The sequence below is a fragment of the Rhipicephalus microplus genome, unplaced genomic scaffold (genome assembly GCF_043290135.1).
Source record: "Rhipicephalus microplus isolate Deutch F79 unplaced genomic scaffold, USDA_Rmic scaffold_15, whole genome shotgun sequence".
Classification (NCBI taxonomy): Eukaryota; Metazoa; Arthropoda; class Arachnida; order Ixodida; family Ixodidae; genus Rhipicephalus; species Rhipicephalus microplus.
The window spans coordinates 547,442-567,045 of NW_027464588.1; the positions used below are offsets into that span (position 1 = coordinate 547,442).

The 19,604-nt window shown below is 45.9% G+C and overlaps 1 protein-coding gene across 2 annotated transcripts in view; it reads left to right on the top strand.

Annotated features, from left to right (window-relative positions):
- The window catches only part of LOC119173733 (uncharacterized), a 92,112-nt gene that overhangs the window by 14,356 nt on the left and 58,152 nt on the right, over positions 1-19,604 (top strand). For both annotated transcript variants that reach the window (XM_075883098.1, XM_075883099.1), the window contains exons 3-7: positions 6,610-6,759; positions 11,786-11,833; positions 14,121-14,267; positions 16,601-16,639; positions 19,145-19,273. In XM_075883098.1, coding sequence (XP_075739213.1) covers positions 6,610-6,759; positions 11,786-11,833; positions 14,121-14,267; positions 16,601-16,639; positions 19,145-19,273 — 513 coding nt within the window. The remainder of the gene's footprint in view (positions 1-6,609; positions 6,760-11,785; positions 11,834-14,120; positions 14,268-16,600; positions 16,640-19,144; positions 19,274-19,604) is intronic.

Here is a 19,604-nt window from a genome sequence, read left to right on the forward strand (position 1 = left end):
GCATTGCAAAGTCCGAAGGGCATGACGGTGAATTCATATAAGCCGTCTGGCGTGACAAAAGCGGTTTTGGGGCGATCGGCCTCCGCCATAGGCACCTGCCAGTAGCCTGACCGCAAGTCTAGCGAGGAAAAGAACTCGGCACCCTGCAAACTGTCCAAAGCATCGTCAATGCGTGGTAGTGGATAGACATGCTTCAGCGTGATCTTGTTCAATCGCCAGAAATCGACACAGAAACGAATAGAAGCGTCTTTCTTATTGACGAGAACCACCGGAGACGCCCATGGGCTCTGTGAAGGTCGAATGACGCCTCTGCGAAGCATGTCGTCTACTTGGTCAGTAATGACGCGGCGTTCTGTAGCGGATACGCGATATGGTCGTTGTCGCAGCGGTGAGTGGGACCCAGTGTTGATGCGGTGTTCTACTGCTAAGACACGGCCGAGAGATGTTTGTTCAACGTCGAAAGAATGGCGGTAGCTCTCAAGAATGGTGAGGAGTTGTGAACGCTGCGAAGATGTCAAATCTGCAGCGATGAATGGTTGGAATATGTTTGCCGACGTTGAGTCAGGCGCTGAGACGACAGCCAGTTCACAGACGGGGGTAGAAGGCACCTCATCGGGGACGGATATAATTCTGGAAGAACTGATTGTCTCGACGTGGCCAAGGCACTCGTGACAAAGTAGGGATAAAGACGACGACTCATGATTATAAATTGGCATTGTGGTTGAGCCTTCTACAAGATCGAGAGCAGCAAAAGGCAGGGGGAGGGCTCTTCGGGCGACGAATATTGGAGATGGTGTGAAGAAGACCGTGCCGTCGGATATGGCGCTGCATGAAACTAGCACGAACGCAAAAGAGCATGGAGGGATGTAGGTGTCATCACTAACGACAAGTTTAGCGGCAAACTGGGTGTCGACGGACGCTTGGTCATCCAGTGAGCAAATTTCAACCTCAGCCCTAGCACAGTCGATTACGGCGTTATGACGCGACAAAAAGTCCCATCCCAAAATAATATTATGGGAGCATGATGGAAGAACCACGAACTCTATCGTATACAGAACGTCCTGAATTGTCACGCGGGCTGTACATACTGCGGTTGGTTGAATAGGTTGAGCACTGGCTGTGCGAAGCGATAATCCGGAGAAAGGCGGCGTAACCTTACGAATTGAGCGACGAAATCCAGAATCTATAACAGAAACAGCTGCACCGGTATCTACAAGAGCGACAGTAGGGATATTTTCGACGAACACATCAATAACATTGGTAGGTGACAAATGAGGACTCGGGCAAACCGAAACTTGCGCAGTTCTTGTCTCAGGAACTGCGTCGTCTAGTTTTCCTCCTCGTTAAGCGCGGGCCGTCGACGCATAGGAGAAGGCGAGCGGCGGCGTGGGGAGGGCGAGCGAAGACGTCCCGATCGAGGGCGGTGGTCGACCTGGTAGCGGGCGGGCATTGGAGTGAAGGAACCGTATCGCGCGTTGGGGTCAAGCGGGAAGAAAGGCTCACGGCGGTTTTCATTGGTGATATGCTTCAGGCGGCGGCAATACCTTGCGAAGTGTCCGGGGTATCGACAAGCGTAACATATCGGGCGAATGTCGAGGGTGCGCCACGGGTTGGCGGTGTTAGTGCTGGTCCAGTGAACTGGAGGTGGCGGATAGCTCCCGCGAGGCTGGAACGGAGGCGTAGGCGCCTTGCGAGTTGGCGTGGCTGCAGCCGCGGCGTAGGTGAGAGGAGCAGCCACAAGATTAGGCTCGCGAGCAGCTGGTAAGGCCTCGGCGACCTCTCCTTGAATGACGTCACGTAGAGACGATGGTAAAGTTGTGGTAGCTTCTGGTGTGAAAGGCACCAAGGAAAGCTGTCGTGAAACTTCATCGCGGACAAATGCTTTTATTTCGGCTATTAGTGACGCGTGGTCATGACCACTGATCACACTAGACAGCGATGCCAAATCGTGCGCTGGAGAATGTCTTGTCAGAGCTCGCTGCTTCCGCAATTCATCGTAGCTTTGGCAGAGGCTAATTACGTCGTTAACAGTGGTCGGGCTTTTCGCCAAGAGCATTTGAAAAGCGTCGTCGTCAATCCCTTTGAGGATGTGCTTACAATTTTCAGCTTCCGTCATTTCGGCGTTCACGCGTCTGCACAAATCAACGACGTCTTCTATGTAACTTGTGAAGGTTTCACCCGTTTCTTGTGCGCGTGTGCGTAAACATTGCTCGGCACGAAGTTTTCGGACGGCAGGTCAATCGAAGATGATGATGATGAAAAACATTTATTATAAAAGAGAGAGGTACGGGGCCAAAGCATGACCCCGCTACATGGTCGGCGTCCTTAGTTCGGGACACCGCATGACGAGGCCCCTACTCGCGCCCGTCTCACCAGAGCCCGTTGAGACTCTAGTGATGAGCAGTTGAGGAGGGCAGTCTCCCATGCCTCTCAGGAAGGGGTAGGGGAAGGGGGTAGGTGGGGATTTTTCGGAGATGCCCATACCATGTGGAAGATATCACACGTCTCCCCACAGTGTGGGCACCGCCCATCTGTGTTCACATCGAAATGTTTTAGGATTGCAGGACAGAGTAGAGTACCTGTCTGCAGGCGCCTTAGAGTTCGCTCTTCCGCCTTACTCAGCCCCTTTGCAGGAGCCGGGTAAAGGCGGTGAGTGTCGCGATAATAGGTTAGAATTTCTTTGAACCGCAGTAGCGGTGTATTGGCCTCCGAGTCATAAGAGCCAAGGTGAGGAGCCCGGTGGGTAAGCGCTCGGGCGGCCGCGTCAGCAGCCTCATTACCTCGTAAGCCCTGATGGCCAGGAGCCCATACGATGCGTTTCGGGGCTGGATCAGCGGGAGCCCGTTTTAGAATTTGGCTGGCTAGGGGGGATATCTCTCCTACCAAGTAATGAGTACATGCTTTCCGGGAGTCCGTGATGATAACTTTCGAGTTGGGGTCCGCAGCAGCAAGCGCTATCGCGACTTCCTCAGCGCGCTCTGGATTTTGTGCTCGGAACGAGAGCCCATTGACATGCTTTTCCCGGTGAACTACAGAGGCCGTGTAAAATCCCGTGGGCGAAGGCCCTGCTATATCTACGTAGAATACACCAGGTCGGGAGCCGTGTTGCCTCTCAAGCGTCCGAGCCCGCGCCTGTCTTCTGCTTTCGTGCGTGTGCTTATCCATGTTACTGGGGAGTGGAGCGACCGAGAGCATATGCCGCCACAGTTCCGGAATACGCTCCGCCTCCTCTGCAGTGCAAGTGTGCTGTATATGTAAGCGGTTTAGCAGGCGGCGCCCGGGAGCCGTCTGCACGAGCCGCGTATATTGATTCATAAGGTGGGCCTCCCGCAACTCCTGGTAGGAGTTGAGCACACCTAACGCCTTCAGTTTGGCGTTGGAAGTGGCCACCGGGAGATCCAGAGCTCGTTTAGTAGCCTTACGAATGATGGCATCAATTCTTTCGTCTTCTTGCTTGTTAGTGCGAAGGTATGGGACGGCGTAGAGGATCCGGCTAGTCACGAAGGCATGCGCGAGCCGAAGCGCGTCCCTGCCCCGCAGACCACCCCGCTTGTTGGAAACGCGGTGGATCATGCGCCCTACCTGTTCGCCTATTCTCTTGAGTTTCGCTATAGTGGAGTCCGGTCTGAGTCTGTGGTGAATGAGCAGGCCCAGAATCCGGAGCTCCTCCACCTCTCTGATGGGAACCCCAGACAGGGAGATGTGTATGGCTGAGTTATCTCTTGGCTTCGCTCTAATGTGCAGAAGCTCTGATTTGTTTGGAGCACATTGGAGTCCACAATCGTTGGCATACGCCTCGACTATGGATGCGGCCTGCTGAAGGCGTTCCTGCATTTCACCAAGCCTCCCTTCAGTGGTCCAGATTGTAATATCGTCGGCATATACTGCGTGTTGTGTGCCTTCCACCCTGGCCAATTCGCTTGGAAGGCGCATCATAGCAATGTTGAAAAGGAGCGGTGATAACACTGCTCCCTGTGGGGTACCCCGTGTTCCCATAATGTACGGGCCATATTCCTCGTCCTCGATCCGAAGAAGTGCCTGGCGTTTAGAGAGAAAATCTCTGACATATGCGAAGGCCTTAGCCCCGCAATCGGTGGAGCTCATGTTAGCCAGGATGCTGCTGTGTTTAACATTGTCGAAAGCCCCCTTCCGATCAAAGGCGAGGATGGCTTTATCATTGTGTTGCATACTTATGGGCTGTATGACGGCCCTATGGAGCTGGAGAAGGACGTCCTGTGCAGACATGTGTGGGCGAAACCCTAACATGGTGTCTGCAAAGAAGCCCTGGCCTTCAAGGTATGGGGAGAGGCGATGCCGTACCATCGTCTCCATAAGCTTGCCCGCGCACGAAGTCAGTGATATGGGCCTCAGATTTTCCGTATTCACGGCCTTGCCTGCTTTGGGGTCAATCGAAGACTGATACAATCGACGTTTTAAATTGCGGCCACGTTCGGACGTCTGCCTCGTGATTTCTAAGCCAAAGGCTGGCTACACCCGCGAGGTAGAACGACACGCGTGTCAACTTGTCCGCGTCCGTCCATCTGTTTAAAGCGCTCACCCGTTCGAAAGTCGAGAGCCAATCTTCAACGTCGTTGTCATCTGTTCCACTGAAGATTGGAGGCTCCTGCTGAGGAACACTGCCTGGACAGGTGGCCGGAAGAGATGGAAGCGTCTGCTGATCGGCGTCCGGCATAGCAGAAGGTAGCCGTCGAGAACGGAGTTCCAGGATGGTAGCGGGAAGGTGTAAGAGACGGTACCCAGCACCTCCACCAATTATAAAGGAGATTTATTAAGCAGAAAGGTTGATGCTTGGAAGGCTCGGAAGGCGATGCACCAGCCGCAATTTCCGAGCTCGAGCCGCTGCTGCACACTCGATGCTGCTGCCTCGGCGCCGGAGTACTTCCTCTTCTTTACAATATGATTAATGTGTGCGGGTTTCCTCCTCAATTCAAATGAGTGCGCGCGTGCCGCTCTTCTAATCCGGTCATGGAGGTGGCTACCTGCTACTATGACGACGACTACTACTTCTACTACTACATACATCGCGGACGCACGATCCACGGCATAAGGAGATTCGCCCCAAAAAGGAATGTCATCAAGGTCATGCTGCGAGCTGACGAATGGACACACCCTTTGGAACCCACATCTTCACAACCCTGAGTAGCTTTTTTTAGGGTGCTTGACGTTATACGAAAGGAGAGCGAAAGCGTTTGAAGCGTACACGACAAATCCGTGCAACTTCAGCCGTACTTTGTAGATTCCAAATGTTCTAGGGCAGTTTATTCGTGATGCAATGAGCTCTCTTGATGAAGCCCCTTGATTACTCAGATATGTGTTGTTTTGATTGATATGTGGGGTTTAACGTCCCGAAACCACCATATTATGAGAGACGCCTTGGTGGAGGGCTCTGGAGCTTTCGACTACCTGGGGTTCGATAACGTGCACGCAAACCTGAGCACACGGGCCAACAACATTTCCGCCTCCATCGGAAATGCAGCTGCCGCAGCCGGGATTCCATATCATGACCTGCGGGTCAGCAGCCGAGTACCGTAGCCACTACACCGCCACGGCGGGGCAGATAGGTGTTGTATGGCCTTTAACTGCTCCACAGCGAAGTACTTTGCCTCTATTTTATAAAGACCATGCTGGAGGTGCCGCCACTTTGTAAGTCAACAAGAAACCAGGAAGTGAACTTGAAAGTCATGTAAATTGTATAAATTTACTTAATTGCTTGCTTTTTGTCATGAGCCGGGTGATGGCAACCAATTTTTCATCAACAAAAAAGCTTTCGTTCCGGGAAGTTTTCATCAATTTTCTTATAGCTTCTTGACGGGTGCGTTTTTCTACGTCTAACTCTCAAAACTTGTGACAAAAAAAATAACACGAACAGCCTTATAGACGACTTCTGTGGCTGCCTTCCGAACAAGGTTTCGATAAAGCTATAGCAACCAGCTTTCTCTATCAAATAAATTAGTCTCCGCCAATAATTGGTAAGGAGAATTGAAAGAGGAAGGACAGGGAGGTTAGCCAGTTCTAATAATTGGTAAGTTCTGTCTTCCAGACACAGCCTATGAATAACATTCTGTAAATGCGTCAAATTAACGTAACAGCATTTGAAGCCGCTCGAGATTCTATTTTATTACAACCAAAAATACTGTCTTATGTGGTAATGCGTGTTTTTTATACTAACTAATCCTAGTTAAATTTTAATCAAAGACCTCTTTGTCCGGAAGTCAGTAATGCTTTAGTTCGGCGTAAGAAGAACAAAATCTCGGGCTAGGAATATAGTGGCATTCCATTTTTCTTTAGGTTCATTTTGAGCAAAAGAAAATAGCACTTTTCACCTGTATTTGCAGGAAGCGGCTGGTTGAACTGTTTGTCGAACGTGGTAGTGCCTTCACCAGAGTGTTCATATGCAACACTACACCGCAAAAAGAAGTTAAATGAGCACAAATCCATTATGCAGGAGGTTCAATCCATTCATGATTTGATATATATTGATGTTTATTCGCGCCTAATTGACACAAATAGCAAAACAAGTAGTGTACACAATTTGTGTACATGGTGTCTCAAAGGGTTTACACCCAATTAGTACATTTGCATTCGCAGCGAGACACCCAGATGGACGCCTACCGACTGGAAGCCCTGGCGGCAATTCTGCCAAAAGGAACCCCTCCAAACAAGCTCGGCCCAAGTGCTTGCGAAATCACCATGCTGCCGCTGGACGGCACCAACGATGTCGTCAAGAGAAAAGCGATCGTAAGTACAGCGGGGAGTTCGCAGAGACTGCATATACTTTGTGTTCTTTGTTGTTCTTCGTGAAATATTCGTGAAATTTTCACTCGCGGATTCCCGAGTGTCAGACCGGAACCACTCAAAGGTCTCCTATAAAGTAGCACGTCGTACCCTTAATTACCGAACATTTGTTCTAAGCACAAGCTGTTGGCAGCGTTGTGGGAGTTGTGAGTGCTCTCAGCTGATCGTGACAGAGCACACTACATAATTGTGTTCCGACGCGCATGATGCTTCTGTGAATTCAACAAGTGGCCAGGGTTGTCAACTGTAGGATAATTACCCAACTTGTAGGGTGTTTCCGGAATTTTTCGCACAGCGTGGAGCAGTACGATGGTAATATAATTTTCTTATTAAACGTAGAGTAATTTACATTGTGATTGTCACTGATCAAATAAAGACCGCAGACAATCACGTGACATCGGAGAGTGACAGTCTGAACAAGTTCAGAAACAAAATATTTTTTTTCAATAAAATTAATATTATCTTAACTGTCATGCCACTATCACAGGGCAGAGACGAAACTATGTCACAGTTTTAGGATGCTCCGCTACTGACGCAAAGGTCGAGGGTTTGATCCCGGCAATGACTTTCGCATTTTGACGAAAGCGAAATGGTGGAAGCCCATGTAATGTGCGACGTTAGTACACGTTAAAAACACCAGATGGTCAAAATTTCCGGAAACATTCACCACGGCGTCTCTCATAATACAGTCGTGGTTTCGGGACGTAAATCTACATCTATAATATTATATGTCACATATCCTTTTGTTAGCCTCGTTCTCTTTTCTCTCGAATGGTTTCTTCCACCTCAGTCATGTATCATTACCTCATTGCTTGGACGGGTTTTTACATTTTGTAAAGGTGGTCAGTTGAAATTGTTGAGGCGAAAACATTAGATGCCGCATCAAACACGAAAACTGCGTCAACGCTAGAGTTGGGAAAACCACTTTGATATAGCGACATCACTTCATCATGTTGTAGTGACATCACATATCGCGAAAATGTTTGATGGCATCGCCAAAAAATTATTTATGTTTCTCTTACTACCCTTTCGTTGAACATTATCTTAGTGCACAAGCGCTGAATTACCAATGTTTGTATATATAGTGAAACCTCGGTGATACTATAAAAGCTTATACAAATTTTGGGTTGATACTAATTTTTCTTTGGTCCCGGGCTAGGCCCATTATTCTGCAAAGTATAGGAGTATATGGTTGTAGCGAGCCGATTTTCACTTCGCGACGTTCAACACGAACGCATGCTACCGCCCAGGCACGAAGTGTGCTACCCGGCGCTCCTGCTTAAGACGCGGCCAGAACGTGCGATCTTAGAAATGCACGTGCGGGCATGAATGCGCCCCACAAAACTGCACCGCCGAACCGTCAGAATCAAATGTGAGGAAAATAGTTTTCTTGCGGTCAGAAGAAACCTTCAGAAACGCGTCATGGCCTCCGAGATCGCGTCCGCGAATCTCAAAGGTTCTAATGTGCTTCCGTGAGCTTTCGAGTCTGGATTACGGAGGGCATTGGCGCCATGATTTTTTTCTTGCTCGTCGACGTGGACTACTCTCGTGGTAATGAGTTTACACAATTTCTCTTTAATCATCCTTGGTTTACACATGCCTGCCTCGTGCATAAGGTGTATTATGAGAGTTGGACGAGGACCGACAGAAGGCGAGGATGCTCTTGGCGAAGGATTCAGTCCTCACAGCTTCAACACTCGCGACTGCTGTGGTCGCACTTGTACGAGCATGGCCGTAAATATCCCGAGAAACATCCCCAACAAGTGCGCGATAACAAAATCATAATATAGGACTATGTATGTGACATTTTTTGTAGCCTATGTATCGTGTGAATTTTTTTGTAGCCTATCTACCAACTAGCCCAAACCGCCACACTTACAAGCTATCTATCGCGTAAAAGTGCTTCTTTTGTTGTTTTGGCTGCAGCACTCCAGTGTCATGCAAAAAAACATACTAAAATTTGCAAGGGGTTACTTCTGTCGTAGGTCATTATATATCTGGATCATTAATTATACACATGCGTACGGACAGTATGTTTGTGATCGCTGATACTATTGCCGGTATCGAAAAACTCAACTAACAATTACTCAGAGCTTTGTGACGTAGCTGTGACCCCCAAAACAATAAATGAAGATGCACGCCAGCTTTCATTTGTCGCATGCTAAACCTTTCTATACATTTTGGTGACACGAATTTTAATTGATGTGAATATTTCTTGATGGTCTCGTAAGATTTGTATCGCCAAGGGTTCATGATCGTTATCTCTCAATATCTTTTTTTTTATTTGTCATCACAAGCAAACAGCATTTACCAGCAACACCACATTGCAATCATATTGGGAAACATTCATGTGTTGTTTTATTATTGTGTTGATGTTCACTGCTTTTAGTTAACTCTTTCGTTACCGCGCAAAATTGGTCATTTTTCATATGTGTCGGGAGGATAGTTTTTGCAAGTTCGATGTTCTAGAGCAACTATATTCAAAAATGAAAAAAAAATGTTAGAAGTGTAATTTCTGTTTACCAGCTGGTAAACAGTGTAGTAAAAACACAATATATAGAAAAATATTAAAAACAGAGAAAATTCACAATAGACATTTTGAAGATAAATCATCCAGAAGCACTATAAGAATAATAAATGTTTAAGCAAATGTTTTAAATGCGAAGCATTTCTTGGTGAACTTCGGAGACATTGAGCGTTTCTATCTATCTATCTATCTATCTATCTATCTATCTATCTATCTATCTATCTATCTATCTATCTATCTATCTATCTATCTATCTATCTATCTATCTATCTATCTATCTGTATATCTATCCCTCTACCTCTCTACCTCTCTGTCTATCTGTCTGTCTATCTGTCTGTCTGTCTGTCTGTCTATCTATCTATCCATCTACCTATCTACCTCGCTACCTCTCTGTCTGTCCATCTATCCATCTACCTATCTACCTCTCTACCTCTCTGTCTATCTGTTTGTCTGTCTCTCTGTCTGTCTATCCATCCATCCACCCATCCATCCATCCATCCATCCGTCCGTCCGTCCGTCCGTCCGTCCGTCCGTCCGTCCGTCCGTCTATCTATCTATCTATCTATCTATCTATCTATCTATCTATCTATCTATCTATCTATCTATCTATCTATCTATCTATCTATCTATCTATCTATCTATCTATCTATCTATCTATCTATCTATCTATCTATCTATCTGTCTATCTATCTATCTATCTACCTAGCCGCTGACGAGTATTAGCTCTTCTGGCCGTTTGGATAATGGTATCAGTACCCAACTAGGTATGATATACCATTACTGTATGCCGAACATAACTTACCAGTCATAACATGAAAATTATGATATGTATGTCATAAATGTCATGATTTACATGTCATGGTCTTGCTGCTCTGGCGGTGGTTTCATTCACATGATATGCTGCAAAAATGGTATGGTACGACATGATAGCATGACGAGCACAAGCGGCAGACCCTAGCATGAAACTCATGACATGCGCGTCATGTAACAACATGACTACGTCTCACACTCAACATATTCTCGCGGCCATTTCGCTACCTTCACATATGCCAAAATTTGGAATTACATCACGTGAATAAATAACGAACGTATGTGATTGGTGCAAACATGATAATCGTGAGACGCGTGTTATGTAAGAATATTAATGCACGCCACGCTCAAAGCACCCATACACTTGATTGATTGATATGTGGGGTTTAACGTCCCAAAACCACGATATGATTATGAGAGACGCCGTAGTGGGAGGCTCCGGAAATTTCGACCGCCTGGGGCTTTTTAACGTGCACCCAAATCTGAGCACACGGGCCTACAACATTTCCGCCTCCATCGTAAATGCAGCCGCCGTAGCCGGGATTCGAACCCGCGACCTGCGGGGCCCATACACTTCGACCCGCACGCCGGCGTTCGTTTTATCGGGTGACGCCGGCGATGCCACGCCAGGCGCCGATAGCTCTCTAGCAGAGATCAGTGGATCTGCCCACTGACCTTCATTGTGGATCTGAATGCCGTATACTCGCAGACGCGCTTCGCGTTGTGTTGCTTTGACGCATGCGCATTTAAGCGCACGTGGCGTCCCTCAGTCTCGAAGAGAGGCAGACGTGGTGCTTCATCGGCGCGAAACGCAGCATGTCGCATTTCGCACCGGTTGCCACCGGGCCGTGCCGACGGACGCTGGTCGCGCCGGTCACGCCGGTCGCGCCTAGCATCACACTACAGAGTGCTCGCGTTTTGCTAGCGTGGCGTTGCTGCGCCCAGCCTGCGCGTGCGTCAACGTTGTGTCGGAGTATATTGGGCCCTTCATGACGCGTTCGCCGCCGTTGCGCTAGCTCCACATGTGCCAAGTTAGCTATCACGGGAAGGGAATAGACGATGAAGGTAAATGACACTTCGAAACCTGGTAATCATAATATGCGTTTCATGTAAAACATGACTACATGCTACGCTCATAGCGTTCTCGTGGCCGTTTCACTAGTTCCACACATACCAAATTTACGTGACGTGAATGGACGATGAATGTAAAGGACACGTCTATATATTATAGTCATGATATGGATTTCATGTAGAATATGACTACATGCTACGTACATAGCACGCTCGCGGCCCGTTTCACTAGCTCCATATATACCAAAGTTGGTATCAGGTGACGTTAATAGATGACGAAGGTAAATGAAACGTCCAAACATGATAATCATAAGATGGACGTCAAGTACGACCTAATTTACCTCCGCCTATTAACATTGTGCAGATTTTAAATTGACTTATCACCCTTCCTAATTTGTACTTCACATATGATCGATTACCAGTGTTGGTAGGATCTGCCGTTTTTTTTTTTCGTACAGGACGTCCTGGTATATTTTCTTGACTATGGGACCTTCCTCTGTGTACTAAATGCTTGCTATTGTACTCTATTTTTTAAAATCAAATTCTCATTCTGATTTTTAGGTCACCACGTGCATGGAGAAAGAACTCGAGACGCGGGGCTTTGACACGGTGAGTTTTTCTTTCCCGCTTTCCACGTCTTATCTCCTCCTCGCTTTTTTACTTCTCACTATGAAGTGTGGCTGCAAACATAATATCCAGTTGGCCTATATGATAATCTGTTTATATCTGTTTTCCTGTTTTATTGTCTCATGCAATGGTTATCTATAACTCACAGGCTTACATCTCTCTCTCTCTTCTACCATCCAAACCTATTTGATGCCTGTGGCTGACTGCTTCCTCTTTGATTTGCAAAAGTATAAATACTTTATAAAAAACCCGGTGACCTTTTCCCTCAGGCCAGACAACTTGACAGCGCACAAATGTCAGAATAAACATCCTATTACTACCTCAGCTGATGGGAAGAAAAGGAGTAGAGATACCTTGAGGTGAAAATAATCAATGTCAGTGACATCATTTAGTATGAAAATGTGCTGCTTTGAGCCCATTCAGGCGAAATAATTTTGACGAATACGGCTCAAGTTGTTTTCGCAAGCGTTCGTTATTTTTTGATGAACATCACAGACTCGACTGCCCGAGTGTTTGGCTCTGATGGGCTGTCAATTGTCGCACCTGAATAAAATTGAGCGCTTCATGCCAAAGCAAGCTTCAGGAGACGAAAAATACAGTATTTTTTCTGTAACCAGAAACATTAACCAAATAATTGGTTGCCGTAACGTTTGGCAAGAAAAAACATCATTCTGGATGACAGTGCAGTGCCCTCGCCCCCCCCCCCCCTCAACACACTTCCTTATCATGTCGATGCATGGGGATTGTTCTTCTCGCTGACAAGAAAATTTGGAGGTTGGCCGGGCATTTAGGTGCATCGCGGCGCAATTTCAGTATATTTCATGGTTTGGGTGCCGTTCGGCGCAACAATCGGGAATTGTATTGATTCGGCGCAATCAGCGCAGCTGTTGCACCACTGGGGATGGCTTTGCGTCCCCTCTGCCCCCATCCTATTATGTCAATGTATGGGGATGGCTTGTGCATGCTAGCTTATGCACGCCTATGTATGCAGGTGTCTCGTCATAATGGCGACGCCTCTTAAGAGCCATAATTGTTCAGCATCACGCTCCAAATTTTGTTGGTGCCCGCTGACAGCAGTAAAGTTGACCGTAAACGAATCAGCAACCAGTGTATCGTACAAACGAAAATATGAGGAACACGAATGCTGTCGCCTCAGGTTGATCTTGGTTACTGTAAGTGCCCGTAAACGATGTTTTTCATAAGGTAGCATGGGAAATTTTGTGTTTTTCACCGGCACCACACGATAATCAACGCTCCGTTCTGAGTAATGATACTCACCACGTGGTTTTATTTGTTTCAACTATTCAAACTTTCTGTAACACCAGACTGGTAGCTCGCTGTGATTTTATGCCCGTAGCCAGAGAGGATGCCACATGCCTCCTTCCCCTAGTACACCTCCTACGACGCTCTCATGAAGGGAAGGGGATATTCAGCAAAAATAAGAAATGAAAAGCGATGTTTTTTGAGACAAAGTCATCAGCAAATGCCCCCCCCCCCCCCAAGAAAAAATTGTTGCTACGGGTCTTTGGGATTGCTTGTGGCCACAGAAGCCAAGACACATTTTCGCATCTGCGTCTAGTTGTAGCACGTGTACACTTGCTAGCGTAAACTGCGCACAACATTTGTGTGAACATGGTCTGTACTTGGCCGAAACATTATTGTGGAGTATAGCACACAAGAGTACACTAAATTACTGTGCCGTGCGGGTTTGTGTTCAAACCTATGTGGGGTCATTCGACTTAATTGCATGAGGCGACAATGTGGCTGCGCTTACGTCTGCGCGATTGCACCCGCGATCAAATGACATAAATGATGTTTTCGGCGTATCTCAGCGTGTGGTGTACCTCTGTGAATACATTTAACGTTCACTAAATGATATGCACTTTGCTGTAGCTTCGAGTAAGCGTCATATGACTGACCACATACTTTGCAGAAATAAGAAAGCAAATGCAAGTCTATTCTGGAAACGAAACATCTACCATACCGTGGTTGTCAAGGTCATTGATTGCGTCCCCGGGACCTTCAACTACCGTAGTGTGAGCATCCAGAGTTCAAGCGTGGCAGACGTGAAGTCATGTCACGTGATATGCTATCGATATACGCGTCACAGCTGCTCTCACTAGCACCATCGCCACTGCGGTACTGAACTTTAATGAAACGTTATTTCGATAGCCTTTGCAAAACCAAGCCAAAGATACCACACGCTCGTGAAAACTAAATTTACAATAAAGAGTTCGGTAGATATTTGTATTTTGTTTTCTTCGTGCAGCCAGGACTTGACATCAAGGCCATTCAAGCAAAGTGTCTCAAGTGTGCTTTTCCGAAGTTGTCTGAAGCTGACGCGGTGGCACAGTACAAGGGTGTGGTGAAGAACTTCGAGAGTTACGAGGAAAACGCCTTGCGCGTCAGTTCAGAGGTAAGCTATGTTTCACGGGTTCGACATTTTTTCACTAGCAAGTAAGAGCTCAGCTGTCTGCACCTGAGGTCAGCAGACCTCAAGCAATACTGGTTGTGAAGTCAAGAAACAAAGAACTCTTACAAAACAAGAGAAATGCTACCTTCAGCAGCAATAGTTCACCAAAGGCTGCAACACCGATTGGAAAGTCAGAACGGCCTATTTTATATCATGTACATAGTGCGTACAGTAAGAGCCGACGAAACCGCATCAGTGTGTAAACAAAGGCTGAGTGTGATTTTTTCTTAAAATCAATCGCGGTGACATAAAAGCAACAAGTAAGATTTTAGTTTGAACATATGAAGGCTGTTCTAAGTCTGAACACTAATGCCCCAAAAAACGTATTGTTGCCTTGCAAATAAATCAGCTATGCCAATCAATCAAATTATGTCAAATACGTAAACCGGCATCCTCGGGTGCCGGCTGGCTTTCTTGCATCATCCAGATACCGGTGTCATGTTGTGCGAGTCATTCTTTTCTTTTTGCATTTGTTGCACAAAATTTAAATTTTTATAGCCATAAAGTAATTCAGGAGCCGTGGCACTGTGTAAACAAACCTTCATACCAGGTACCAAATATTTATCATTGTAAAGCTAAGACAATTTATTCAGCACAGAGGTCACTTGAAAAAGTTAAGCCAAGGCGGGGCAGCTGTGTGTGACGTATATCTGCAAGGAAGATGCAAAAATATCAGGAAATGAAAACACATCCAGCGGCTGGCGCTAAAAACACCTGCCGATGATAGCTCTACAAGGTTCTCCCCCAACAAGCTTGGGAGACCACGACAACACGATATTCTTGCGGGACCCAGTCCATAATTAGTGATCTCAGAGTAGGGTATTATATTTCCGTTGACCAAGACAGCACACTTCTGATAGATAACAGCACTACGTTAAAATTGAGATGGTCTGCTGAAGTCTAGAAAGATGCGGACATCTCAGCGTTTTCTGTAGCTCAATAGCAACGAATCTTTCACTTTTGAAAAAAGAAATATTGACGATGAAAAATCAATAACGTGAAAATCGAAACACTGTCGTACTCTCTGATGGACGGAAGTTGTATGAAAAGTCAAGGTGCATGCTCTATTGGAGTAATTCTTATTAACTTTAACCACTGGGGGTAGCCTAGTAGGTGCCTAAACCTCAATACACTTGTTGGTGCCGTCGAAATTTGGCTTCCATGAACGGAAAGCGAACCCACGTCCTCGAGTTTAGCAGCATAGCACCTTTCCCGCTATGCTATACCACATCGCTAGACCGCTATACAACACTACACCAGAACACCACACTACAACGCCGCTATATTACCACAACGGCTAACATACATCTTAGAAAGAGTGCGATAACTTTAGAAAAAGGGCAGAAACAATAAACACTCCACATTTGAACATATCAAAGGATTGATATAAAATCGAAGGGTCTGTGCAAGGTGATTTATACGAGTTTCTGTTAAAATTATGAGGCAGCTGGCTGGCGGTTACAACGGTTCGCACGCCATTATGGGGCATACCTCCAGGGGGCGTAAGATGGCGGCGATGATACAAGGAATGGCTCATCTGCATCAGCGGACCATTGCACTATATTGGATACGAGTCGCATTTTCAGTGGCCGTGGCATCTCTACAACAATAGCGACGACCGTGATGGCCTACTTCGTCGGCTCATAAAGTTTTATGATAAAATAGCCTACGTGTTTAAGGGCCTTATCTCGGCGACCTTCAACGTGATGGCGATTATGAATACCACCCACAGCCCGTTAGATTGCATGAAGGTGAAAGAACAGAATAACAAAAAAGCATGGCGTTTTTCTTTCATGTTTTTTCATTGTGTGCACGGGCACGCACTGGATATAAAATTATAAGCAGTAACAGAAAGCGCCAGCGCGGCGAGAAATATTATGCGCAGGTTTCGAAGGCCATAGGTCATTTTCCACTGTAGCAGTGTAACAGAGAACGCTTGTATTTGGGGTAGTTATTACGCTTTCGCAGCGTGCTATATAAGAATAAAATGGGTACTCGCAGAATTTCGCTTTAGTATAAGAGATACCCTGACATGTAACGAAATCACAGTGTTGGATTTTGTCTAAACGCTCGAGTTGAAATCACACCGATATGACACAAACTGAAGATGTTGGAAACAGAAGCACGCGTATTAAATAGGCTAGCAATAAATTGTTGTGTTTCAATCCTTGAGTACCATGCATGTTCTGTATTGTTTGTCATCAACTCTGAGAATCGTCATGAGTCTTAGGAAAGGCGTCATAGTATATTGTTCGTGGTGTTCTTTTTTCTCACAGCTCAAGGCTGCCATGCGGTTTATGTTGGACGAAGGGCCAGTAAGTGATCAATATTTGCATTCGCTTATAACAAATTTTATCAGCATATAGTAATGAGAATGAAAACGTTATACTGGTTTTAGTTTCCGTTGTGAAAATGTCAATATATACCAGCCACGTCTTTCTGTCACTGTCGTGTGGACGCTGGTGTCATTCATAAATGTGACTGAATGCTTCGATACAAAACTAAAAAAAAGGTCTATTGGTACAAAGGTATTTTGATTCACTACGCTGTGTGTAGTTTGTGGAAGATGGCGAATATTTTCAGCGCAGAATCGAAACTTAGGTCCACGTCGAAAAGCTTAAGGAAACATTGAAGTCAAATATTGAGAAGATGTTGATTGCTGAAATAGCGGTACAGAAGCATAGTAGTGCTACCTTTGCGTTAAGTAAGTGTTCATTTTAATATAAAACACGTTTTAGTGACCTGCATCGTGTTAACACACTTCGAATTCCCCGCCTAAAATTGTCCGTCTCACGTCACTGTGGCTGTGCACATCATTGCCCGGCTTCACTACGCGGCCGCCGGCACTAGTAGCAGCAGATCGATAGTACAGTAGCGGAAATCACAGCGGTAACAACGGCCACTGAACAATTTTCGGCCATGGCCTCTGAGGTGTCAGACGTGCTTGGTTCAACTGGGCCCCGCTAGATGGCACAACCTGTGCAGTTTAACCAGGTGTAAATTGAACTTTTGAAACACTCACGCATTCCCCATAGTAACGTCCGGTGGTCCTTTTTTCCATGAGTCAAACAGACACAAACAAGCAGTACTTTATTAGATCTTTTGATACACAGCAAGTTCTTTATTTAGTGCAGCCAGTTTGATTACTTGTGATTATTTGTAGGCGGTACCTCTCACTAACACTTCTTTTCGGCTTAGTCGGTGTTTGATCATACTATAGGTACCTCTCATGTCATCTGTCATTTCGCGAATGCCCTACGAGTGTCGCATGTGTTCTCGTCCATTTGCTTTAATCTAACGGTATGTAGGACAGTGCTGTTGATAATATTGTCGTTTTAAACGCTGTCTTACACTGAGCTATCACTCTGTCATATTTTTTTTTACTTTAGTGCCATTTCAAGTCGTTGATATAGCACATTTATCGTCATATCTCATTATTGTTTTATATACGAGTGTATACGAATGAATTGAACAGTGAGGCGCATTTATCGGAGAGCCCCTCAAGTGACAAATGTGGCAGCGAGCATCTAACAAAGTTACAATGGCGTAATTTAGGTACCGATACAGATTTTTATAAGTGTCCCACCAAGAAGCTTGGAACCAAACAAATCTGTCAACAGAACCCGGGCCACTCTTGTGCTGTTGCGCTGCCTAGGTATACCATTGCCCAAAAACCGAAGACAGGCGTTTGTCCCCAAGGCACCTTGGGTCATAGCGAGACAATGTAGACGAAACGCGGGCTGACACAGTATGGAATGCGTATCGCATGATTTTAAGTTCGCCATATGTGGTGGAACATGCATCTGACCTCTTTTTAAACTCTGCTGCGCCTCCGAACACAAAAGCAGCTTACCCAACTTGGTTTGGGAACCCAGTCTCTTGAGTTCCCAATCCAGAAAGCCACTGATTGCCCTTTGTGGAAGGAAGCCACCAAAACGATATCTAGGCAATGGGAATCTTTGTAAAAGTTCTCAGTATTTATGTTTTAGTGAGCAGAGCACCCCACGAGTAGGGTTACAAATGAATTGAGAACGTTATTGACCAGTTTATTAAGACAAATACGCAATTTAAAGGACAGCATGTCTAGTCATTGTCGCACGTAAGCCTTTTGAACATCGAGTTATATGCAGCACATAAAGGAAGCCCAGATGTTCCAATTAAATCTGAAGCCCACCATTACAGCATGCCTCCTGAGGACTTTGGCGCATGCAATTCTTCATGACTGATTGCCGGAGCAAGTAAACTGGCGCAAATGATTTTGCCTAGCTAAGTTAACTTAGCACCACTGTTTTCGGGTAGCTAAAGCGCTTCACGTACATTGTGGACAACGTATAAAATAGTAAGCGCGAAAATTGCGACATACCCACTACGACTTTCAATACAACTGAAACGAAGTGTGTGCTCCTTGGGCAATAAATTGCCTTAATCCAAACAAAAAAAAGTCAAGCTAGAACTTGTGCACTCTATTTCTTTCTCCATATCACACTGTTCTTTTTCTCGTGTTTTTATGTGCAAAACTTACCACACAAGCAGATTTTGGATAACAAGCATGCACAGTTCCTTTGTATGGTGCAAAACAAAAACAGACAAGAAGTAGACAAGGACTTATTATCGTTTAGCGTATTTTCTACCCTTTGTTATCACAATTGCACGTGGCCTATTGTGTCATTTCTGTATGAATCCGCCGTGCTTGCTTAACTAAAGAAAATTGTTGCACATGGTTGCTTGCATTGAGTAATAGCTTAAGCTCCGAAGTGCTTAAGTTTGATGTCTTTCGTTCTGCTTTGCATTATACTTAGTGCATGTTCATTTCCACGCAGACTAAACAAATGAATGAGGCCGCCCGCGCCGTGTGCCTTAAAACTATGGCCCCTGGAGTCACTTCCGACAAGTACATGTCTCACGCCATTGGCATGTTCAAGAAAGGAGATCTAGAGACCAAGAAAAAGGTACGTCTAACAGTTGCCTATTTCTAAAGGTGCGTTGGTGACTCTCCTTTTCAGAGCTATGTTAGGATTGGATAGAGCAATGTCGATTGACATGGTGTGGTAAACCTAGTCGTAAAAGATCATTTCATGATGAACCACAGTGAAACTTCAGAGACGGGTCGCTAAGAAGTATCATCCTCGTCTCGGTAGTTACGCGGTGGCTCATGACGTGTTACCTACGCAACCAAGCTTTCCCGCAACTGAAGTTCGCCTAGTTTACGAGGAAGCCCTCTCGGAAAAAAGTTCGCGCTATGTGTTCTAAGCTAACCTGAGTGATGCGCAATGTCATTCA